This window comes from Pleurodeles waltl, chromosome 4_2 (assembly GCF_031143425.1).
Source record: "Pleurodeles waltl isolate 20211129_DDA chromosome 4_2, aPleWal1.hap1.20221129, whole genome shotgun sequence".
In the NCBI taxonomy this organism is placed as follows: Eukaryota; Metazoa; Chordata; class Amphibia; order Caudata; family Salamandridae; genus Pleurodeles; species Pleurodeles waltl.
In genome coordinates this window covers 91,140,811-91,167,087 of record NC_090443.1, presented here as the reverse complement: position 1 = coordinate 91,167,087, position 26,277 = coordinate 91,140,811, and the positions used below count along the sequence as shown (strand labels likewise).

Genomic DNA, 26,277 nt, shown 5'->3' with positions numbered 1-26,277 from the left:
CAAATGGGCATGTACATAAGAATAGCCTGGACATCCCCCAAAAAGCCAGGTGTACTCAACTAGGTGTGGCGCCTCAAAGCCACTGCTGAAGCAACTGCTTTGTCCAGTGAGTCAGTTGTGTTCATTCCACATCCGATTGTGAACTTTGCTGCATCCCTCCCATCAGCAACTGCTTGGGAGAATACAGCCCGGCCTCTCCCGGGACCTGTGGCAACACTTGCACAACCGAATCCCACAGCATGTGGAAATAACGGCCCAAAAGGCATGCAGTGTTCACGGCCTGCAATGCCGGGCTGGCAGAAGAAAACTTCTTCCCAAATGTGTCCAGCCTCTTGGATTCCCTATCCGGGGGTGTGGAAGGGAACGTGCCCTGGGAAGTAGACTTGGATAACCAAGCTCTCAGGGGTGGGATGCTGCGTCAGGAAATCTGGCTCACCCGGTGCAGGGCTGTTCACAGGAGCCCCTGTGCAGAGTTTGGAACAAGTACCCAGAAGCTGCAGAACTCGAAGGTCCCTTCTGACTCGGTGGAGCCCAAAAGCGCACCAGCGGAGTTGGACTTTCCAAAAATGAGGTACATGGCCTCATAAAAATTCTTTAAGTTGGGCAGGTGTCACTCAAGCTCCCGGAAATTCAGGGAGGTGTGGTTGCCCAGACGCAGGCTCTGCAGATGGAGGCCTCAATCAACAACTCTCCCTCTACCTTGTCGGCCTACAGATGAGGTGAAGCCGTATAACTTTTCACCTTTGCCTTCTTGTTATGCCTCGACTTAACCGAACATCCCAAGGACTTGGAGTGGCAGAATCCGCAGGGCATGTCTGATTTGTTCTGCATTCTGTCCATCATCTGTTCTTTTTTGCATTTGTCGTCGTAAGTGGAAGGGTATGCCCAGATGTGGGTCCCGTGCTCGCCATGCCTCTGGCTTTAAGTTAGCCTGGCTGATGAAGGGTGATACCCTGAAATTGGTTCCAGGATGCTTGTTTCCGGTCAGGGGAGGACCTGGCCTGGCAGGTCAGGCTGGACTGTTGCCATACTGATTTGCATATGGCTGGGCCCAAACTGGAATGGCATGGTGAGTAAAACAAAAACAAAAAAAAAGATGGATTAAATCTGTGACTGAGGGTGAATGTTTGATTTGTTCTGCATTCCCTCCATCATCTGTTTTTATTCATTTGGCTCCAGCAGTGGGGCAACACTCCTAACAGAGGATTCGCCGCTACCCTGAAGAGAAGCAGAGTGAGAAGATCCTGTGAGAGAAGGTCCTGGGAAAGTCTGATAGAGGCAGTGATGGGCGGCAGAAGAGACGTGAATGTGAGGAATGGGGAAGTGTGTGGGAGCGGAAGAGAGATGGTGGCAACATATTTATGTTTTTTTTGGTATAGGTTATTGTGAGGAAGGCATGGAAGCAGTCCTTTCCTCAAAAGTGAGTTTCCTTTTTGTGAAGGATAAGCTCCAGTAGCAAATAAGCCTGGGTTGAGATTAGCTGGTGATCAGATCAATAAAGAGGCACTGTTGCTCGGCATCCAGTTACTGTTGAAGCTGCTGAAGTACTGTGGCCTTGACGTCCCCTTCCACGGGTGCTGCTGTAGATTTGCTGGCTTCCTTCTCCCTGTGGTCTTGAGGAGGCTTTGGGGTAGGGTGTTGCTTTGGTGCACAGTCTGGTTTCGGCATACATTGTGGCTTTGATGCGAAGGGAAGCTTGGGCCCTGATGAGGGGCTTGGAAAAGTTGTGGCCTTCAGGGCCAAGGTTTGGTTGATGCTGCAGGCAGTCTCAGAGCTGACAGAGGCCTCTGTACCAGTGTCAACGTTCTTGGAGGGAGGCTTGTTGCCTCCTGTAAGCTTTTTACGGTCCTCCATGTGTGAACCTGCCTCGACTTCTATGATCTGGACTTGATGCCTTACTCACTTGGGAGTGGTGATCTGTCTCAGCATAAGGAACTGCTTTGTGTCTTTCTTGGGGCTGGTCCTCTTCGGATCAGCTGATTGACTTTAATCTGTGTGCACAGGGTGAGAGTGAACACCGATTCTTCCTCTTGCTAGACGCTGTGAGGTAAAATCTGAAAATGTCCAGGGTACCAGACAGATTTTGCTACTGCATGGTTGTGCCTGCTAGCAACGTTCCTTCAATATCAAAGAGTTTTCTGTGATAGGAAGGCGAGATGCGAAGGGCAGTTGGCTTTGTTGTAAGACAAAAAGTTTACAAACCAAATGCTCATCAATCTTCATACTGCTCAATCTGCGTGGTATCGAGGGCAGTATTCAAACAGTTTATCTATCACCTATGTTGCATTCTTAAAGAAACCACTTGTGTGGATGTGTGTTTGGCCTCCGAAAGGGACTAGGCACAGATGACAACTGCAGCCCCTGACATTTGATGGGTTTCAGAAGTGTATTTGTATGAGAATATCAATAGGACCTAAAGGAAACATGAAGAACACAATCAACTTGGAGCCCACTCAGTGAACGTCTGAACTCAACTGTGCAAAACAACAATCTGAGTTGCCATGTACAAGAGAAGTCGCATTACACATCACGTATGCTTGTGTATCTACATCCACACATGCCACGAAAATATATTACACATAACCAAGACCCACAGAAGTCAAAACACATTAGTGTCCATATAAACGCATTGGAAAAATAAATATTTTGAACTTAACACTGTTTTGAGTGTGTTTTGTGAGAATGTTGGGAGGAGTTCCCGAAAGCAGTGGGTCCTGTGGATTGAAACGTACGATAGGAAGAAACAGACTGATTACTGTGCAGAAACTAGACCTTTGTATTTTTGCAGAAGTACTTACCCAACATATAATGACTGACAACTATCTGGAGATGCTACTTATCTGCAGTACTGGCTGCATATGATATACCCATGCCAGCCCCAGTAGCTTTGACCCACCCATGCTGCTTTACTATGCCTGTCTTGCTGCCTTCAGTGCTGGAGTCAACTGGCACGCATTAGACTGAAAATGTAAGTAGTCTGCATTGTTCAGTTAGGAACCCAGTACAAAGTCAGCTGCAAAGGCCTCAGGATTCACCCCTACATTCATGACCGATTTCCTGGTGGTTAAAATGAGAAAAGAGGGAAAAGATAATTATCCTTGGGAGGAAAGATGCCACAGATGAAGATAGTTACTAGGCCAGAGACACTCTAGCTTCTCAGACCTCTTTGCTTACGGGTTGCATACCCATGGTTCTTGAATATCCATCCAAGATGTAAGGAGAATGACTAGGCTGAGGTGGATAAACTCCCAGAGGGACACTTTAAAATGGACTTCCAGATGGATTTATTAAAATGCCTCCCACATTGATACATTGCCTGATGGTTATTTTCCTGTGCAGAAGGTATAATCTTCGGGAGAAAAAGTCCTGTTTCAAGTTATGTGCAATAATGCAGTAGAGTTTCTCCTTCATTTAACATAAATCAAGCCATGCCTTTTTAATGCAATACTAAAAATAAAGTCTAATGAATCAGGGTCTTTTAATTAGGTCTTATAAGAGTGGATTCACTCAGCGAGGGGGAAAACTCATTTCCCACTAATCATGGACAGGCAGCTAGGAAGCGCAGACATTTTCTTTGAACCAAACCTGTTTTTGCACTCCAACTCCAAAGTTTTGTCTGGTGGTAGTTTTGACTCATAATAGAGAGAATAGAGTAGCACTGAGGGTTAACATGCCTGCTGCAAATAACATCCATCATCCAGATCACAGAAATGTATTTTTTGTAGATTGCTCAGTGGGCTTCTGAGTTTGTCACAGAGATTCTTCTTTTAATTGCAGTTAGAATCCTAATATAGCACAGTGAGCTATGAACTGTCAAAAGAGCTGCATGCAAACTGCAAGGTATAGGTTAGAACATTGTGTTTTCCCCAATCTTTCATTATTCTAATGTTGCTAAAAGGGTTTGTTTGGGTAGCAATATATACCAATTAGTAAAGCCAACCTCAACCACTGTGTCACATTTTAAATCCCGAGTTTGAGCTTCTCCAGACCAAGTACCCTTAAAATACACTACCTATCAGTATAGAGGACGTATGACTCGTGTTCCTTGTAGTCCTCATAGTCTTATGTAACATTTTCTTCATTCATTGTCTCTGGATAATATGTGGGTGTGATGTTAAAGTGCTCGGACACCCTACACTGGTAAGAGTAGGGATATGAAACAAATAAAAAATATATGTGAAAGAGGGGCTATAGAGATATTAGGGGCACTGTTGGAGAGTGGTAGCAAGGTAGTCCACAAGGAAGTATGTGATTGGGGAGTGCCAACAAAGATTGCTGCATAGGGCACCAATGCTAAAATTGGCCTTCCCCTGCCATTGATATCAGTTGTTTTCTTGACTCAGCACCCACAGACATAGCTGTGACCTGTAGGCAGATTCCCTAGATTGGTATCTCTTTCAGTGAAAGAGTTTAGTTCACAGAACAGGAGGAAGGGAACGTCAGGGAGGATTCTGCAATAGAGTGTCTCTACCAGAAAGAGTGTTACTGAAGGTAAGTAACTTGTTCTTCTGATAATGGCTTCAAATTGCAGATTCCTCAGATACGCTAGATACCAAAGAAATACCTCCTAGGTGGTGGGTCTGTGAACTGGCTCAAATCAAACTGTCTTACAGGACTGAGATTAGTGCTTCATGAACATATGGAGTGATGTTGACATAGCCACGTGGCAAATGTCCAAATCAAAGACAGCAGCCTTGGCTCTCATGAAATGAGCAAGCAAGCCTTTTGATGGCTGCTTTTTTAGCCAAAGCATAGTAAACCTTAAAGCAGTGCACCAACCAGCACAAGATGTTTTTTTTCTGTACTGCCTTGCCAAACTTAGATCCACTAAATCAGATGAGGAGCTAATCGTACACCTGGTGGTCTTGGGCGTGATTGATGTAGAAGCTGAGGGCCCTTTCCGGATCCAGCCGATATAGCCTCTCCTCCTTAGAGAAGTGAGGTGGAGCAAAGAACACAAGGAGGATGATGCCGTGTCCAATGTGAAAAGGAGTCACCACCTTTGGCAAAAAGAGACCAGAGGGCCTTAAAGCTCACTCACCCCTCTGTGCTGACGTTACGGCAACCAGGAAGGCTGTCTTGAGGGTGAATAACTGGAGAGGGTAGCTGTGCATAGGTTCATAGGTGGAGAACACTTTAGAAAAGTCTAACTAAATTTCAGTCCCTCTGGAGCATTATGAAAGGAGACCATGGAAACAAATTTAGCAACTCTTTAACCTCACCACAGCCGGTGACTTGAACAAAGAAAGCTGGCCTAGGAAACATAAAAAGGCCCGAAATAGCTGAATGATACCTTTTAACAGTGCCCAACGGCAGACCTAGACAGATATGGTCGAGAGTCACCTGCTGCCAGAATGACATCTACAACCTTACGAGGGAATCAATGGAGTTCAACTGCTGCTGCACAATCTCTAAGAATGAAGGTGGGGCATGTGCACGTTGGGGTGGAGGACCCTGCCCTGCTGTTGCAACAGGAGGTCCCCTCTCAGGGGTAGCCTGATGGGAGGACAGATACTCAAGCCTAAGAGCTCTGGATATAGTACACCCAGTGCCAAATCTGGAGCCACTATGATGACTTTGGCCCAGTCAGCCCTGCTTTTCCCCAGATGTCAGGGCAGGAGAAGTGTTGGCGTACAGGAGTCTAGAAATCAAATCTTAAGCGGAATGAGTCTGAACAATAGCTGCTTTGGAAACTCCAATGTGCAGAAGGGCTGAGACTGAGTGTTCTCATTGGTAGCAAAGACATTGAGCCAAGGTTCTACCTATTTGTGGAAGAGCGCTTGCGTCACCTCTAGACTTAACCACCATTTGTGATCCCCAAGGCGTCTGCAGTTGAGTTCGTCCAACCTGGTGTTAAAAGATCCTGTTAAGTGCTGCATCCCCAGGAAAATGCCCTGGCATTCCTGTCAAGCCTAGAGCTGCAGAGCCCTCTTGCACAGGGCCCACAACCCCACCCAGTCATGCTTGTTGCAATACCACATAGCAGTGGTGTTGCCTGTGAACACCTGAACCTGCTTTCCTTGATAGCAGGACGGCTTTTGATGCTTAACGGATGGCACACAGCTCCAGTAGGCTGATGTGGAACCAGGACTCCGCCAGAGACCAGATATCTCCGATCTCCACCTCTTCCAGGAGGCTGCCCTATCTCTGAAGTAATGCTTCGATTACCACTATAAACTCTGGATGAATCTGTAACTGACCCAATTGCGGTCCAGATTATTCACTGTCTCCTCTGAAATTTGGACTAATTTGGAGAGATTCCACTCGTACTGTGCCCACTAGCACTTAAGATCCCTCTACAGAGCCCACATATGTCACTTGGCATGCTTGATCAGCAGGATACAGGAAGCCATCAGTCCCAGAAGCCTCTGCATCATCCTCACAGAAATCCACAACCGAACCTGAAAAATTGAGACTGAATGTCCAGGCCTCTCCATTGCACAGGGTACAGAATGGCTCAAATGGAAGGGAGAGTTTGAATGCATGTTTATGGTAAACCCAAACAATGTTCTGAGGTTTGCCATAGTTTGGAGGTGGTTGACGACTACCTGGAGAGAGACCGCCATCAGCAGCCAGTCATCGAAGTAGGGGAAGACTGGGACCCCTGACTACTGAAGGTGACATGAGACCATGGCCATCACTTTTGTGAACACCTGAGGCATGTTGGTGAAGCCAAAAGAGCACAGTGGACAAGAAATGCTCCTGGTCCTCTGTGGACCACAGATCGTGTCTGTGGCCATGCAGGACAGGAATGTGAAAATATGCATCCTGCAGGTCTAGCGCTGCCATCCAGTCTCCACGGCCATGAGACAGATGGTCATCGGTGGCTCTTGGGACATTGGGAAAGACAGAGGGGTATCCATGAATGGAAGGGCATTACCCTGTTGAATTATCTGTAACACCCACTTACCTCAGGTGATGATCTCCCATCATGGCAGAAAATGCAAGATCTTGCCATCGTCAGAGTGACTGTGCTAAGGACATGTCAAAGAGGCTTTGGGGTTGCAGCAGTCGGGAGGGGTGGAAGGCTGGACTACATGTTGCTTCTGCTGTCCATGTGACCTATGGAAACCCTGGCCATGGATACGAAAGCGCTGGGGCAGCTGCTGAGCCAGTAGCTGCTGGTGATGATGAAATGCCCTACGAGTGCCACAGAGGGGACAAAATTGGGAAGACAGCTGATGGAGTGGTCCGAAAATCCAATGAAGCGGGCTGTGGCCCTGCTATCTTTAATGCCCTCCGGCGTTGTCCCCGAAAAGTCAGGAACCACCAGGGGGCATATCCATGAGGCCTGATTAAATGTCACCAGAAAACACACAGTGGATAGCATTTACATACGTCTCTGGATGGAGACACTGGTACAAATAGCTGTGCCAATGATTCAGTAGTATTGTGCCACAATGAATTTATCCGCGTACCATCCATTTTCCATGGCTTGAGGATAGCCTAGGCTTCCTCGGGTACAAGTCGTAAAACCCGGGCCACCGAGTCCCTAAAGGCATGGAAGCAGCAGCCGAGAAGGCAAACTGGTGGATAACAAAACTCTACATCCAAAAGTGTCTATCATTTTCGATTCCCTGTCTGGCGGGGCACCAGGGAACGCAGTGTCTGTGTCGAATGGACAGTGTGTTGAGAGGAAGAAGCGGCATACAGCACAGCCTTGGATGAGGTCGCGCAGCACCATCTTGGAGCTAGGCAGCACTATGGGTTCACTGTCGTCCTGCGTGGTTGAAGTCAGCATGGATGTCGTCAGACTGTGCTCAGGTGCAGTCTGGGTGCCGGACACTGGTTTGGAACTGGAGTTGGTACAAAGCCAGGAGCAGGAACCACAGAGTCAATTGGCACAGAGGGAGGTCTCATCAGCAAGAGTCCAGTATGGGAATGCGGAGCAAAGGTACCCCAGAGAAAGTCTGTTGCACAATTAAGCGCACCCTCACTTCATGAAACTCATTAATTTGTAACAGAGCCACCCCACACCCAGGAAACTCGGGCTGGCATGGGGTGGGTCAGGAACATGCTCTGAAGAATGGCTGTGGGATCAGGTCCTGAAAGCTCAATGACGAGTCCACACCCTCTATGGGAACTTAAAGGGATGTGACGGGTCAAGTTCGCTTGTACTTCATCTTGAACTTACATAAAGACCATGATCTTGACAAAGACTTGTTGCAGGAGCGGGTTCTGCAGCTGATGTTGGGTCTTTCAGAGTTGGGAGACAAACAACTTGGCTTCTCGCTCCCAGATTGACTTCATGTGCACCCCGTTGCAGTTGCTGCAGAGTCGTCGGACAATCCCAGGTACCACAGGGAGACCAAGTGGAGATCAGTTAAACATCGGTCTGTGACACTCCCTGCAAGGCTTAAAACCTGTTGATCTGCTGGGGGACATGTCCCTTGAAAACTAGCAAAACTTTTTGTTGAAAAAATGGTCGTAAGAGACTAGAGGTAGATCCAGATCCGCGTCTGTTAGCACTGAAGGAACTAATGTCGTAGTGCAGGCCTGGCGCCTATATAGACCCTCACATGTCATATCCAGTGAGGAGTCACAGGTGCCACCACCTGATATACAGAGGTATTGCTTCAAAGTTTTTCGGATGCAGCCTGACACCTGGGGAATATTCTAAGATGAGGGATCTGTAGTTAGAAGGCTCTATCAGAAATATTCTTTTGAGAACAAAGTCAATTTGGTGAGAAAGTGAACAGCTCAGTGGCAAGTTTGAGCGCATCACTTCCAACTGTACTATAAATTTTGTGGCCAAAGATGCCAAGTCAATAGACCCAGACAACAGCTGCTTTAGCAGAGTTGCCATCTATATAGTAGAAGGAATGAGCACAGTTTATGGGTTTCCACCTCAGAAGCCCTCCTCATGAATGGTACCCCCTAGTCAGAAAAAGCATAAAGACGCACCTTTATTGCCTTGTTATCATAGCCTCATCAATCCCTGTATGGACCCAAAACAGATATCGACTGCCTGATCAAAACATCAACCGTAGGCATAGCAAAAACAAATGACAAGTGGAACCTAAAAACATAAAATAATACTTCACCTATGGTTGTCATGAGTGTGGTAACAAGGCCCCACTCAATTACTCCTCCTGGAAATCTGAAAAAGCAGTAGGACCCATAGAAAAGTGAAGAGAAAAAAAAGGACAACATAAAGGGCCTCAGCCACTTGATGAATCTCTCCCATGCTACATCCTCAAGGATCAAAATTAAAAAAGTATGACTTACCTTTTTGGAGACTTTGACATGTTCCAACACGCACCAACATGTCAGACACCCTCTTCCTTGCTGCAGATAATTTCACATTCCTGATATTGCTCATAAGTAAGTGATGAGAACATCCTTGTATTAAGATGCCACTGTGTGATCCTGTGCTCATAAATAGGCATCACATTTGATGCTCAACTTCCATTTGACCCCAGCGACCACTGTGGCACTCCTTATCAACTGCTGATCAAAAAATACACCAGCAGTGTCTATACTGTGACCAAAATCTTGGCTGGGTGGAATGCATCTTCAGAAACATAAAAAGGGGACCTGCACCTACTCTTTGAATGAATTAATAAATGTACGAATGCTTGTATTTTAAGTGTGTTGAGAATCATACTGACAAAAAAGTACACCGGGAATATCATTTTAACAAAGGTAGCCGTGGCATCACATGGTCTAAAGAAAATATCTAGAACCTTCAAAGGATTCATAACTAGGCTGACAGACCATGCCATAAACTCAGGAGAGATGAACACATCAACTGGCCCTGCAAATCTCTCCTCTAACTGCTAGTATCCTCACATTAAAAAATTATACATGATCTACATGGCTGTTAAGAGGGAGTATAGTTTAATGTGTTTGAAAACTGTCCCTTCACTACCTCTCAGGTGCAGTTTCAAGTCCAAAAGGTCCATAGATGTCAAATCTGATTTTCCATGCAGAGTACCACAATGGTACAAAAAAGAGGGAATAGCTCCGGGATACCTTCTTTCAAGCATGTCATCAAGACAATCCTATTTAGGAAGCATTTTTCAAAAATCCAGGCAGCATTGACCCTTTGTCATCTCAGTTCCTGCTTAAATGGAATAGGTCCCAATTTCTATAAGGATAAGGGCATGCTACTGGAACCAGGCACCACTACCTTACCTGGAAGCACATCAGCCAGACTACATTAAAGGTATAATGTTGGCCACCTTATGTACTTGGGAAGGAAGTGACCCCAAAGCAAATATTGGTGCGTTAGTCCAGATGGGCATTGCTCCCCTACTGGAAGGGGAGATACAATATTTTTCCATGAGTGGACCGTTATCTTTACTTGGATAGCTAGGTTCCATATACCTTAACCCATCAGTATTTTAAAATGCTTCCTCCTGATCTGTTGCTAATGGTGGCACTGAATTGGTATGGCAGGAGCTTCAAAGTGGACTTTTTCTGTAGTTTTTAAGCTTTACTCCATTACAACAACCCTTTCGTAATCCCCTATTAGCATACTGTAAGTTCTTGTTAATTTCCACAGTGAGGTATAGATACATGTGGATTCAAGAAGGGAGTAAGTCAAATATGTAGACAAAATTGATCTCTTGCATCAAAAACAATCTACATATTTGCCTTCAGGTGAATGTAGTTTCCTTTCACTGTTAACACAAACACTTAGCAAAATGTCTTAAAATTACAGACATGGATGATACCTGTTGACAAAGTTCCCCAAGTTGTTCAGGAGCTCAGAGTTGTTTTTCAGTAGTAGGTCATTCCAGGAGAAAGCGCTGTCTTGCCCCTCAGGTCTTATAAAGAGTAAGTAAAACCTCCAGATGTCGGAGGGGATGCCAGTATCCTTAGCCATGTCGCCGAAGACACCCACACCACGGCTCTTTGAGAACTTTCCATCTTCATAATTCAAATATTCTATTGGAAGAAAGAAGTGTGAAAATAGTTATGGCATCCCTTCCGGCATTGATAGGAACATAAAATAGCTATCAAAGTATTGCTCTAGACGGAGCACAAAATCTAAATCCTTTAGAATTGACTGGGGAAGTGATACTACACATTAGCTGACATTGCAATTAGAAATTTAAGCCATTGGGGTGTGTACAATAAAGAACATAAAGCTGATGATCACCCCCCTAGTCAGGAAAAAATATATATTTTAATTTGCCTATATTTTTTGGACCGTTTGACAAATCATAACGAAAATTCCCCAAAAAGTGTGCCGGTGATTTATGTTATGCATGGAAAGTTTCAGGATGATATGTCAAGCGAGGCTAAGAAAAAGTGGGGCGGTTCAAAAAAGTTGCATTTCCCATGTTAATTTCCCATAAACTCTTTAGGCACGCCTGCAGCCTGAGCCGCTGGACGCAATGACACCAAATTTGAGAAAAAGGTAGCTTTTGGTCCACAGAAGGTCCGTTTTGTTATTTGGTTCAGTAGTTAATGAGAAATTAAGGAAAATCTAAATTTGCATAGCTAGGGTCGCGAATTACTTGTGACTATTCCCGAATGCACGGGCGCAGCATAGAAGCGCTGTCATTGGCTGCCCACAACCTGAAAAGAAAGTGGCGCTCCCCATTTTAAGGTCCCCAGGCCTGAAAAACAAAATGAAAAGTAGCATAAGGGGTCAGGGTGGAGGTACCCAACCTGAACCCAGGGTTGTGATCCAGGACCCCAGTGCCAGATGTCTTTCCCCGAAAACTGCACATTTGTTTTTTCCCAATTGGCAAAACCTTTAGCACTCACTGTAAATCCCTAGTAAATAATACTCCTAGTACCTAGGGCCTGGGGTACTAAGGATGGTCCCTAAGGGCTGCAGCACAAATTGTGTCACCCTAGGGGACCCCTCACCAAGTACATGACAGGCTGCCATTTCAGGCTGTGTGTCTTGGTGGAGAGAAAAGTGATAACATGACATGACATGGCACACAGCCTGTGTGAAATGTCCCTTAAGCACTGCATGCAATATATATAAGTCACCCCTCTAGCAGGCCTTACAGCCTTAAAGCAGGGTGCATTATATTATATGTGGGAGCATATCTGCACAAGCATCTATGCCCCTGCTATGTCTTTGTCGAATCTCAAACATAGTTTAAGTGACAAGGGAAGCCAGTCTGAGCCTCCAAGGAAACCCAGGAGCACTGCCTGCCTTGCACAAAGACTCAGGCTCCAGTGAGCAGAGGATCTGCGTGGCAACCAAGTCTCAAGAAACAACTCTGCAGCCACTGAAACAGTAAAGACCGGACACCTGAAGTGATGGTGTCACCCGATGTCAACGACCCAAGGTGAAGCCAACCAATGGTGCCAGCAAGGTTTCCCAGCTGTCCAGAGTCAGAGTCCACTCAGGTTTCATCCCTCTTGGACTCCCCCAAGTGGCCTGCAGCCTCTGCACATAGCCCCCCTCTTCCACAGCCCTGTGGTGAGAAATAAACAGACACCTCCAGCAATCACTGAACCCATCACCCACAACCTAATCTGAGGTGAGGTACTGGTGCCCTCGACATCCTCTGGACCCCCTGAGCTCAAATCCACAATATTTTCTCTCCTGCTGGACTCCCCGACGACACCTGCAGCCTTAACACACAGGACACTTGACTGCAAGAGCTCCTGGACACAGGAACCCGATGCCAAAGTACACCCCTGCTTATGTTGCCCCAGGGCCCTAGAGAAAAGGACAAAAGGTGCACCTACGCCCCTAGCACCCAAGTCTACAACCTACCTGCTTGTTGTCCCAGACTGGCTTCCTAGCCAGAGTCTGCACCTGTCTTCAAGAAGACCAATTCCCACTGAAAACCATTGGGCACCCGACAACTTAGTGCACCCATGCACCAGGCCAACACAGTGCAGCCTGGAGTGATCTGCTGGTTTGGTTCTGTTCAGTGCCAAGTACTTACCTTAACTCTCTGAAATTGGCCTCGTAAGTCGTTAACTGTGTTTGCTGAACATTTTTTTCCTCCATAGATAAACATTGAAGAACTCTGAAATTACACTGTGTCCATTTTTTAAACTAAGAAGTATTTATGCTTGATAATGTACTTACCATATGACAAAGTACTTGGGTTTAATGTATACATAAACAAAAGTATTTTTTAAATTGGTAATTGGTCTCGGATTTTTTCTTTGAGTGTGTGTCTCATTTATTGACCCTGTGAGTACAAATGCTTAGCACTAGGATTAGTACTATCATTTTGGCCTCTGCAAACCAATTGGGGATCCACCAGGCTCTCTGCACTGAGAAGGAGGTCGGTTTGTGGCACGTGGTGCTGCAGATTCACATGCTTTACATAAGTCCGCCGTCTAGTGTTTAGCTTGGAGTGTTACAAGTTGTTTTTCTTCGAAGAAGCTTTTTCCAGTCACAAGATCAAGTCACTCCTCCTCTTGGTGATAGTGCACATGGGCATTGAGCCCTTTGTTAGATTGTTTTGCCGCAGGAGGGTGAAGTAAAGACTGAAGAAAATGTGTGTGTGTGTATATATGTGAACACATATATATGCATGGAAAATGTCACTTACTCAATGTACATCTGTTCGTGGCATGTTCAGCTGCAGATTCACATGCTGTGCATTATACTTCTGCCATCTAGTGTTGGGCTCGGAGTGTTACAAGTTGTTTTTCTTCTAAGAAGCATTTGAGTCACAGGATCGAGTGACTCCTCCTCTTTGGTTCCATTGCGCATGGGCATCAAATCCACGTTAGATTGTTTTCCCGCAGAGAGTAAGGTAGGAGGGATAGCGTATATAGGTGATAAAGAAAAGAGATGTCCATGCTAATGCATATATATATATATATATATATCTCTCTCTCATATATATATATATATATGGAAAATGTCACTTACCCAGTGTACATCTGTTCGTGGCATGAGTCGCTGCAGATTCACATGCCGTGCACAGTCCACCGTCTGGTGTTGGGCTCGGAGTGTTACAAGTTGTTTTTCTTCGAAGAAGTCTTTTCGAGTCACGAGACCGAGGGACTACTCCTACTTCGATTCCATTGCGCATGGGCGTCGACTCCATCTTAGATTGTTTTCCCCGCAGAGGGTGAGGTAGGAGTTGTGTATATTAGTAATAGTGCGCCCATGCAATGGAATGAATACGTATGTACATAATAAAGGTTAAAGTAATATATTTACAAATGTACAAATGTTCAAGATCTACTTCTAAAACGGCTACAGGCTCCCGGGGAGGCGGGTGGGCGCATGTGAATCTGCAGCGACTCATGCCACGAACAGATGTACACTGGGTAAGTGACATTTTCCGTTCGATGGCATGTGTAGCTGCAGATACACATGCTGTGCACCGACTATTAAGCAGTTATCTCCCCAAAAGCGGTGGTTCAGCCTGTAGGAGTTGAAGTAGTTTGAAATAATGTTCTTAGTACAGCCTGACCTACTGTGGCTTGTTGTGCAGTTAACACATCTACACAGTAGTGCTTGGTAAATGTATGAGGCGTAGACCATGTTGCTGCCTTACATATTTTGTTCATTGGAATATTTCCTAGAAAGGCCATGGTAGCCCCTTTCTTTCTGGTTGAGTGTGCCTTTGGTGTAATAGGCAGCTCTCTTTTTGCTTTAAGATAGCAGGTTTGAATACACTTAACTATCCACCTAGCAATGCCTTGTTTTGAAATTGGATTTCCTGTATGAGGTTTTTGAAAGGCAATAAATAGTTGTTTTGTTTTTCTAATTAGTTTCGTTCTGTCAATGTAGTACATTAGTGCTCTTTTGATGTCTAATGTATGTAGTGCTCTTTCAGCTACAGAATCTGGTTGTGGGAAGAACACTGGTAATTCTACTGTTTGATTTAAGTGGAACGGTGAGATAACCTTTGGTAAAAATTGTGGATTTGTTCTTAGAACTACTTTATTTTTATGTATCTGAATAAATGGTTCTTGTATGGTAAATGCTTGAATCTCGCTCACTCTTCTTAGAGATGTGATGGCAATCAAAAATGCAACTTTCCACGTTAAGTATTGCATTTCACAAGAATGCATGGGCTCGAAAGGTGGACCCATGAGTCTTGTTAAGACAATGTTGAGGTTCCATGAAGGAACAGGTGGTGTCCTTGGTGGTATGATTCTTTTTAAGCCTTCCATAAACGCTGTAATGACTGGTATTCTAAATAGTGAAGTTGAATGAGTAATTTGTAGGTAAGCTGATATTGCGGTGAGATGTATTTTTATGGAAGAGAAAGCTAGATTTGATTTTTGCAAATGTAGTAAATATCCAACTATATCTTTTGGAGATGCGGTTAATGTCTGAATTTGATTATTCTGGCAGTAATACACAAATCTTTTCCACTTGTTTGCGTAGCAGTGTCTAGTGGTAGGTTTCCTAGCTTGTTTTATGACCTCCATACATTCTTGTGTGAGGTGCAAGTGTCCGAATTCTAGGATTTCAGGAGCCAAATTGCTAGATTCAAAGATGCTGGATTTGGATGTCTGATCTGTTGTTTGTGTTGTGTTAACAGATCTGGTTTGTTGGGTAGTTTGACATGAGGTACTACTGACAGGTCTAGTAGTGTTGTGTACCAAGGTTGCCTTGCCCATGTTGGTGCTATTAGTATGAGTTTGAGTTTGTTTTGACTCAACCTGTTTACTACATATGGAAGGAGCGGGAGAGGGGGAAAAGCGTATGCAAAGATCCCTGACCAGTTCATCCATAGAGCATTGCCTTGGGATTGATCTTGTGGGTATCTGGAGGCGAAGTTTTGGCATTTTGAGTTTTCCTTTGTTGCAAATAGATCTATTTGAGGTGTTCCCCAAATTTGAAAGTAATTGTTTAGTATTTGGGGGTGAATTTCCCATTCGTGGGTTTGTTGGTGATCTCGAGAGAGATTGTCTGCCAACTGGTTCTGAATCCCTGGAATAAATTGTGCTATTAGGCGAATGTGGTTGTGAATCGCCCAATGCCATATTTTCTGTGTTAGGAGGCACAACTGTGTCGAGTGTGTCCCTCCTTGTTTGTTTAGATAATACATTGTTGTCATGTTGTCTGTTTTGACAAGAATGTATTTTTGGGTTATTATGGGTTGAAATGCTTTCAGCGCTAGAAATACTGCTAACATTTCCAAGTGATTTATGTGAAACTGTCTCTGATGTATGTCCCATTGTCCTCGGATGCTGTGTTGATTGAGGTGTGCTCCCCACCCTGTCATGGAAGCATCTGTTGTTATGACGTATTGTGGCACTGGGTCTTGGAAAGGCTGCCCTCGGTTTAAATTTGTACTGTTCCACCATAGAAGCAAGATGTATGTTTGGCGGTCTATCAACACCAGATCTAGAAGTTGACCCTGTGCTTGTGACCATTGTGATGCTAGGCACTGTTGTAAGGGCCGCATGTGGAATCTTGCGTTTGGGACAATGGCTATGCATGAAGACATCATGCCTAGTAGTTTCATTACCATTCTGACTTGTATCTTTTGTGTTGGATACATGGCCTGTATTACTTTGTGAAATGTTTGAACCCGTTGTGGACTTGGAGTGGCAATCCCTTTTGCTGTGTTGATTGTCGCTCCTAAGTATTGCTGCGTTTGACACGGCAGAAGGTGTGACTTCGCGTAGTTGATGGAGAAACCTAGCCTGTGAAGGGTTTGTATGACATATTTTGTGTGCTGTGAACACTGTTTTAGCGTGTTGGTTTTGATTAACCAGTCGTCTAAGTACGGGAACACATGTATTTGCTGCCTTCTGATATGTGCAGCTACTACTGCCAGGCATTTTGTAAAAACTCTTGGCGCAGTTGTTATTCCGAATGGCAACACTTTGAATTGGTAATGTATTCCTTGGAATACGAACCTTAGGTATTTCCTGTGTGAAGGATGTATTGGTATATGGAAATACGCATCTTTTAGATCTAATGTTGTCATGTAGTCTTGCTGTTTGAGCAGTGGTATTACGTCTTGTAACGTGACCATGTGAAAGTGGTCTGATTTTATGTAGGTATTTAGTGTTCTGAGATCTAGTATTGGTCTCAGAGTTTTGTCCTTTTTCGGTATTAGAAAGTACAGTGAGTAAACTCCTGTGTTTTTTTGTTGAGTTGGTACTAATTCTATTGCGTTCTTTTGTAGCAATGCTTGAACTTCTAGTCCTAGAAGATCTATATGTTGTTTTGACATATTGTGTGTTTTCGGTGGGACGTTTGGAGGGAATTGGCGAAATTCTATGCAATAACCATGCTGGATAATTGCTAAGACCCAAGTGTCTGTTGTTATTTCCTCCCAAAGTTTGTAAAATTGGCTTAGTCTTCCCCCCACAGATTTTATGTGATGGGGGTGTGTGACTTGTGAGTCACTGCTTATTTTGAGGGGTTTTGGGGCCTTGGAATTTTCCTCGATTTTTTGGGAATTGGCCCCCTCTAAATTGCCCCCGAAAACCTCCCCTCTGATATTGACCCTGGTAGGTAGGCCTTGTTTGTGAGGTTGTGGTTTCTGTGGGTTGACCTCGAAACCCTCCCCTAAAAGGTGTTTTCCGAAATGTGCCTCTGCTCTGCGGGGAGTAGAGTGCGCCCATGGCTTTGGCTGTATCGGTGTCCTTCTTGAGTTTTTCAATGGCAGTGTCTACCTCCGGCCCAAACAATTGCTGTTCATTAAACAGCATATTGAGCACAGCCTGCTGGATTTCCGGTTTGAACCCAGAAGTGCGCAGCCATGCGTGCCTTCGTATTGTGACTGCAGTGTTTATTGTCCTTGCAGCTGTATCTGCTGCATCCATGGAAGACCGTATCTGATTATTTGAGATACTTTGTCCCTCTTCCACCACCTGTTGCGCTCTTTTTTGGAACTCCTTGGGTAAGTGTTCGATGAAATGTTGCATTTCATCCCAATGAGCCCTGTCGTATCTTGCCAAAAGTGCTTGTGAATTGGCGATACGCCACTGATTTGCTGCTTGTGCTGCAACCCTTTTTCCCGCAGCATCAAATTTGCGGCTCTCCTTGTTTGGAGGTGGTGCGTCGCCTGAGGTATGAGAGTTGGCTCTCTTACGAGCTGCCCCCACAACTACGGAGTCTGGTGTTAGTTGTGTTGTAATATATATTGGATCAGTAGTCGGTGGCTTATATTTTTCTCCACCCTTGGAGTTACGGCTCTGCCTTTAACTGGATCCTGAAATATTTGTTTTGAATGTCTTAGCTTTCCTGGGAGCATGGGAAGGCTTTGATATTGGCTATGGGTGGAGGATAGGGTGTTAAAGAGAAAGTCATCCTCAATTGGTTCCGAATGTAAGGACACATTGTGAAACTCGGCTGCCCTTGCGACCACCTGTGTATAGGATGTACTGTCCTCAGGTGGTGACGGTTTTGTAGGATAAGAGTCTGGGCTATTGTCAGACACTGGAGCATCGTAGAGGTCCCATGCATCGGGATCATCCTGACTCATTGTGGTATGAGCTGGTGAGTGCATCAGTGGTGGAGTTGTTGCTGGTGATGCATGTATTGATGGTGGTGGAGACAGTGGTGGGGTTGTTTTCTTTGCCACCTTTGCCTGTGGTTGCTTGTCCTTTTGTTGAAAGGCAAGTTTTCTTTTTATTTTGATTGGGGGAAGAGTGGTTATCTTCCCTGTGTCCTCATGAATATGAAGCCTTCTTTGTGTGTAGTCAGGCTCTGCAGATTGAAGCTCCTCTCCAAATCGATGTAATTGGGAGGGTAATCCTTGTTCCTCTGTATAGGAACTAGTTTTCGGCTCCGAGGCTGGCTGTTTCGGAACCGAAACCTTTTCGGAAGTCTTTTTAGGCTCAGAAGAAACCTTCTTTGTTTTCGGCGTGTCTCGATGCCGAAATTCTTCGGTGCCGCTGTCTCTGTGCCGAAGTTTCTCGGAGCCGCCGTCTCGGCTCCGAGGTTGCTGTGTGGCAGTATCTCGACCGGAGTCGGATGACTTCGACACCAGCATGCCCTTTTTCGGTGCCTTGGATGGGTCACCTATTTTTCGGGTTAAGCCATGGCCTGTTGGCGGTGGCGTCCCCTGGGCTTTTGCAGACTTCTCGTGAGTCTTGATTTTCGACGTCTTACTCACGGTTTTGGTTGTTTCTTCGGCGTCGAGTTCTTCTGAATCCGACTCGCGGACGGAGAAAGCTTCTTCTTCCTCCTCGAAACGATCTTGACCTGTCGGCGTGGACGCCATTTGTAGTCTCCTGGCTCTTCGGTCTCTTAGCGTCTTCCTCGACCGAAACGCTCAACAGGCTTCACAAGTATCCTCCTTGTGCTCGGGGGACAAGCACAAGTTACAGACCAGATGGTGATCCGTATACGGATACTTGTGATGGCATTTTGGGCAGAAACGGAATGGGGTCCGTTCCATGAGCCTTGAAGTCGCACGTGGCCGGGCCGACCAGGCCCCGACGGGGGATCGAAAAAACCCCAAAGGGCCACCGGAGCTCTTCAAATTTCGGTGTCGATTTGTTCTAACTAACCCGATACCGAACGCAAACAATACCGATGTTTTTTTCCGAGATTCTAACTAACTTTCCGACCCGAAACACGGAGCGAAAAGGAACACGTCCGAACCCGATGGCGGAAAAAAAACAATCTAAGCTGGAATCGACGCCCATGCGCAATGGAATCGAAGTAGGAGGAGTCCCTCGGTCTCGTGACTCGAAAAGACTTCTTCGAAGAAAAACAACTTGTACCACTCCGAGCCCAACACCAGACGGCGGACTGTGCACAGCATGTGTATTTGCAGCTACACATGCCATTCAACATATATATATATTCACGTACATATGTACAAGTGTTGTTAACTTAAACAACTACAGGCTTCCGGGGAGGTGGGAGGGTGCATGTGAATTTGCAGCGGAACATGCCACGGACAGATGTACACTGGGTAAGTGACATTTTCCATTTGGTGGCATGTGTAGCTACAGATACACATGCTGTGCATAGACCACAAAGCAGTTTGTCCTCCCATAAAAGCAGTGGTTAACCTGTAGGAGTTGAAGTTGTTTGAAGCAATATTCTGAGTACAGCTTGACCTACTGTGGTTTGTTGTGTTATTAAAACATCTACACAGTAGTGTTTGCTGAATGTATGTAGTGTTGACTAAGTAGCTGCTTTACATATTTCAGCCATTGGTATATTTCCTAAAAAAAGCCATTGTAGCACCTTTTTTCCTTGTAGAATGTGCTTTAGGAGTAACTAAAAGTTGTGTTTTAGCTTTAATGTAGCATGTTTGGATGTATCCTACAATCCATCTTGCTAATCCTTGTTTTGAAATGGGGTTACCTATATGAGGTTTTTGAAAAGCTACAAACAGCTGTTTTGTTTTTCTGAATGGTTTTGTTCGGTCTATATAGTACATTAGCGCTCTTTTAATGTCTAATGTATGTAGAGCTCTTTCTGCCACAGAATCTGGGTGTGGGAAGAAGACTGGTAGTTCCACTGTTTGATTTATATGAAAAGGCGATACTACCTTTGGAAAACAATTGGGGTTTGTTCTTAGTACAACTTTATGTTTGTGTACTTGTATGAACGGTTTTTCAATAGTGAATGCTTGAATTTCACTGACTCTTCGAAATGACGTAATTGCGACTAGGAAGGCAACCTTCCATGTTAAGAACTGCATTAGGCATGAGTGCATAGGTTCAACTGGAGGGCCCATTAGTGGTGCAAGCACTTTGTTTAAATTCCAAGAGGGGACTGGCGGTGTCCTGGGTGGAATGATGCATTTTAAGCCTTCCATGAAAGCTTTAATAACAGGAACTCTAAATAAGGAGCTATGCTGTATATTTTGTAAATATGCCGAAATTGCAGTAAGATGTATTTTTATAGAAGAGAATGATAAATTTGATTTCTGTAAATAGCATACAATATCTTGAATTGATGCTGTAAGAGGGTCAATCTGTTTAGATTGACAGTAATATACAAATCTTTTCCATTTGTTAGCATAGCACTGTATAGTAGTGGTTTTTCTTGCCTGTTTAATAACTTCCATACATTCTGATGGCAGTTGTAAATATCCAAACTCTATGACCTCAGGAGCCAAATCGTCAGATTGAGTGTGTTGGGATTTGGGTGCCTGATTTGTCCTTTGTTTTGTGTCAGCAGATCTGGCCTGTTTGGGAGTTTGGAGTGTGGTACTACTGACAGGTCTAACAATGTTGTGTACCACGGTTGAAGGGCCCCCCACGTTGGTGCTATGAGTATCATATTGAGTGAGGTTCGACGCAATTTGTTGACTACAAACAGAATGAGTGGGAGAGTAAGCAAATATCCCTGACCAATTGATCCATACAGCATTGCCCTTGGATAGGGGATGTAGGTGTCTGGATGCAAAGTTTTGGCATTTTGCGTTTTCGCTTGTGGCGAACAGGTCTAGGTTTGGTGTTCCCCATTGTTGAAAGTATTTCTGAAGTATTTGAGGGTGAATTTCCCACTTGTGTGTCCGTTGATGATTTCTGTTGAGAACATATGCAAATTGGGTGTGTATCCCTGGAATGTATTGTGTTACCAGGTGAATTTGGTTGTGGATTGCCCATTTACAAATTTTCTCTAGAAGAGAGAGTTGTGACGAATGTGTCCCTCCTTGTTTGTTTAGGTAATACATGGTTGTCATATTGTCTGTTTAGATAAGGGCATTCTTCTGTGTGAGAAGAGACTGAAAAGCTTTGAGTGCTAGGAAGACAGCTAACAATTCCAAGTGATTTATGTGTAGCTGTTTGTGCTTTGCATCCCATTGTCCTTGAATGTTGTGATTGTTGAGGTGAGCTACCCAACCAATCATCGATGCATCTGTTGTAATTATGGTCTGAGCTACAGGGTCTTGAAATAGCCGCCCTTTGTTTAGATTTGTGGAATTCCACCACTGAAGGGACATGCATGTTTGGCGGTCTATCAACACTAGATCTTGAAGTTGACCATGTGCTTGTGACCACTGTTGTGCAAGGCACTGTTGTAAGGGCCACATGTTTAGTCTTGCGTGTGGAACAATTGCAATACATGATGCCATCATGCCTAAAATTTTCATGACAAATCTGACAGTGTCCTATTCATTTGTCTGTATTTGTGTGATTATGTCCTAGAATGCTTGTATTCTTTGCGTATTTGGACATGCTAGCGCTTTTTGAGTGTTTAGTATTGCACCCAGATACTGTTTTATTTGTGCAGGTTGTAGATGCGATTTTTGGTAATTTATTGAGAACCCTAGCGTGTGCAGGGTTTGTATAACGTAATGCGTATGGTTTTGACACTGCGTATGACTGTTTGATTTTATTAGCCAATCATCTAGATATGGAAAGACATGTATATGTTGTCTTCTTCGGTAGGCTGCGACTACCGCTAAGCACTTTGTGAATACCCTGGGTGCTGTTGTTATTCCGAAGGGCAACACTTTGAACTGATAGTGCTTTCTTTGATGACAAACCCGAGATATTTTCTGTGCACAGGATGGATGGGAATACGAAAATACGCTTCCTTGAGGTCTAATGGTGCCATGAAATCGTGTTTTTGGAGTAGTGGGATAACATCTTGAAGAGTTACCATGTGAAAATGTTCTGACAGGATGTAAAGATTGAGGGTCCTGAGATCTAATATTGGTCTGAGGGTGCCATCTTTTCTTTGGAAACAGGAAGTATAGAGAATAAACTCCTGCCCCTACTTGATCTTGTGGGATGGGTTCTATTGCTTGTTTGAGTAATAGAGATTCAACTTCTTCTTGTAACAGATTGATGTGTTCTGTGGATAGTTTGTGTTGTTTTGGTGGAATGTTTGGGGGAGTTTGTATCAATTCTAGGGAATAACCATTGCGGATAATTGACAGTACCCAATTGTCTGATGTAATGTTTTGTCAATTGGTGTGGAACTGTTGGTCTTCCCCCCACAGAAGAGGTGCGGAGTGGAAGGGGATAAGCCAGGTCACTGCTTAGGGTGCTGTGGAGTTTGTTTAGAAGTTTAAAACTTCCCTCTACTTTTGGGATACTGCCCCCTATATGTGCCCCTAAAACCACCTTGTTGGTATTGTGGTTGGTAGGTTGGTTTCGCCTGCGATGTGGATGCCTCTGCTGTTTGAGCTCTAAATCCACCTCTAAACTGAGGTTTCCGAAAGGATCCCCTCTAGCTTTTGCGGTGTCTGAATCTTTGCGCAATTTCTCAATTGCAGTGTCAAATTCTGGGCCGAATTTTTATTTTTATTGAATAGCATATTTAACACAGATTGCTGGATTTCAGGTTTAAAACCGGAAGACCTGAGCCATGCATGCCTCCTTATTGTTACAGCAGTATTGACACTCCTGGCAGCTGTGTCTAGGGCAGACCTAATCTGATTATTGGTGACGGCTTGGCCTTCCTCCACTATTTGCTGTGCCCTTTTTTGATGTTCCTTGGGGAGATGCTGTATTATGTCTCATAATCTCATGCATCTCATCCCAATGAGCCCTGTCGTATCTAGCTAACAACGCCTGTGAGTTGGCTATCCTCCATTGATTCGCTGCCTGGGATGCAACTCCCTTCCCTGCAGCATCAAACTTCCTGCTTTCTTTGTCTGGTGGGGGTGCATTACCTGATGACCGAGTTTGCCCTTTTTCTGGCAGTGCTTACTACTACCGAATCTGGAGGGATTTGTTGAGTTATGTAATCAGGATCAGAGGGAGGTGGTTTGTATTTTTTATCTATCCTGGGAGTAATTATTCTTGCTTTAACTGGCTCATAAAATATTTGGTTAGCGTGTTTCAGGATGCCGGGGAGTGACTGGTATGTTGAATGTGTGGAGGAGAGTGTATTAAACAAACAAATCCTCCTCCAACGGTTCAGTGTGCATGGTGACACCATGGTATGCTGCAGCCCTAGCTAAAACCTGATTGTACACTGTACTATCCTCAGGTGGTGAAGGCTTAGAGGGATAGCAGTCTGGGCCGTTGTTGGGAATGGAATCTGGATCATAAAGATCCCATGGAGCTACATTGTCCTGTTGTGAGTCAAACGAATGTGATGGTGACTGCACAGGTGTAGGACTGGTAGGAGGAGAGGTATGCAGGTGTGGAGAGTGAGGCGGAGAATGAGGAGAAAATTGAGAAGGTGGTGGTCTCTCATTTGGCTCTGGCACTTTAGCTGGAGGCTGCGCAGTGTCCAATTCCTCCTGAAAGGCTAATTTCCTCTTAGGTTTTAGAGGAGGTGCTGTTAGGATTCTGCCGGTTTCTTTGTGGATTCGAATCCTGTCTTGCCTCTCATCCATTACTTCAAGTATTGGCTGTACTTGAGTCTCCTCTTCAGAGGTTTTGCAGCTTTCTTTTAGTCTTTTTGAAAGTCCATGTTCCTCTGTGTATCCTGCTCTTCTTGGTTCCGAAGCCGGCTTTTTCGGTATATAAAAGATGGTGTAGTGGATGTTCTCGGCTCCGAAAGGGATTTCCGAATTTTCAACTCCGAAAAATGATGTTTACTGGTGTCGGACACGGAGCCTTTTATCGACTCAGATGGTTTTGGAGGAGTGGCCTTTTTCAGTGCGGAACTGGCAGTTTGGTCACCGGATGTCTTTTTTCTGGCCGAGCCATGGCCTTCCGGCAGTGGCGTACCCAAAGCCTTATTCTTGTGTCTTTGTAATGGTACAGGGGCAGGCGTACTCACATGCTGTCCTGCCGTGATCGGTCTGTCCTCCTCAGATTCTTGGTCGGAGTCAGAACCTCGAACGGAGACTGTTGTCTGCTTGATGTGTTCCTACTCCACGTCGAGATGTTCAGAGCTTCTGGACGCCATCTCGAGTGTTCGTGCCCTCCTGTCTCGAAGCATCTTCTTGGACCGGAAAGGATCGACAGGCCTCACAATTTTCTTCCTGATGGTCTGGGGAAAGGCACAGATTACGGACGAGATGTTGGTCTGTATAAGAGAATTTTGCGTGGCACTGAGGACAGAATCGGAATGGAGTCTGATCCATGAGGCTTCCACGCGGTCGGCCTGGCTAGGCCAGAGTTGGGCGCGTGCGCCCCGAAGGGCGAGTACAGTTGTCTTCTCCGACGGTACCGGTGTGTCGATGGAAGATGTAAACCCGATCGATACAATACCAACGAAAATAAGGTGTTTTCTAAGTTTTCCGAATCAAACTTTTGGAGCGAAAGGAAACACATCCTAACACGACGGCGGAAAAAAAACCAATCTAACATGAATTCGATGCCCATGCGCAATGCAACCGAAGAGGAGGAACCCACTCGATCCCGTGACTCGAAAACGCTTCTTCGAAGAAAAACAACTAGTAACACTCCGAGCACAACACTAGATGGCAGAAGTATAATGCACAGCATGTGTATCTTCAGCTACACATGCCACGAATCCGCAGCACCACATGCCACGAACAGATGTCAACTGGGCAAGTAACATTTTCCATTTGATGGCATGAGTAGCTGCAGATACACATGCTTTGCATAGACTGATTTTTCTTGTTTTGCAAGTGTATTGGGCTTGTTAAATAATGCACTTTATTGTAAATATTTGAGATGCATTTTATCATGTTTGTGTGAAAGAAATGCACAAAGTGGTGATAAATGAATGCAGTGAAAAGCCTAGTCACTTAGCAGATAAAAGTGGATCACTTGTGAAGTATAAACAGTGACCACTATTCAAATGTATAGGGCATTGATTTAAGATTTGGTTTTTAAAAATGATAAATTCTCAGTTGGATTTATTGCGTTTGTTATGTCTAGTGTCATTTAGTGTAATATAATTTTTGTAAGGTGGCTAATCCTTTTGTTACCATTCATCCTTTTATGCTTTTTGAGTAATTCATTAGAAATAAAATTGGAGTAAATAATAAACTCATGAGCAACAGAATATAGGACTGTTCGTGTAATTCATGATTTAATTTATCTCTACCTGCCACTTCTTTTTGTGCTGATATTATATTTACCCAAGGCAGGGTAGAGGGATTGGGTTCTCCCCTCTTTTTCGGTATTGCATAGACTGAAAAGCAGTCCCCTCCCAAAGTCAGTGGTAGATAGCCTGTAGGAGTTGGAGTAGTTTGAAATAGTGTTTTAAGTACGGCTTGACCAACACTTGCTTGTTGGCGAGATAACACATCCACACAGTAGTGTTTAGTAAATGTGTGTGGTGTGGACCATGTGGCTGCTTTACATGTATCTGCCATTGGTATATTTCCTAAAAATGCCATTGAATCTCCTTTCTTTCTAGTAGAATGTGCTTTAGGATTTACTAATAGCTGTCTTTTAGCTTTAAGATAGCAAGTTAGAATACACTTTACTATCCATTTGGCTAATCCTTGTTTGGTAATAGGATTACCCTTAAGAGGTTGTTGAAAAGCCACAAACAGTTGTTTAGATTTTCTGAAATCTTTTGTTCCATCCACATAATACATGAAAGCTTGTTTAACATCAAGA

At 44.6% G+C, this 26,277-nt stretch overlaps 1 protein-coding gene across 2 annotated transcripts in view; it reads right to left on the bottom strand.

Annotated features, from left to right (window-relative positions):
- Positions 1–26,277, bottom strand: part of MARS1 (methionyl-tRNA synthetase 1) — a 212,696-nt gene that overhangs the window by 72,800 nt on the left and 113,619 nt on the right. For both annotated transcript variants that reach the window (XM_069230804.1, XM_069230805.1), the window contains exon 15: positions 10,680–10,893. In XM_069230804.1, the coding sequence (XP_069086905.1) occupies positions 10,680–10,893 (214 nt within the window). The remainder of the gene's footprint in view (positions 1–10,679; positions 10,894–26,277) is intronic.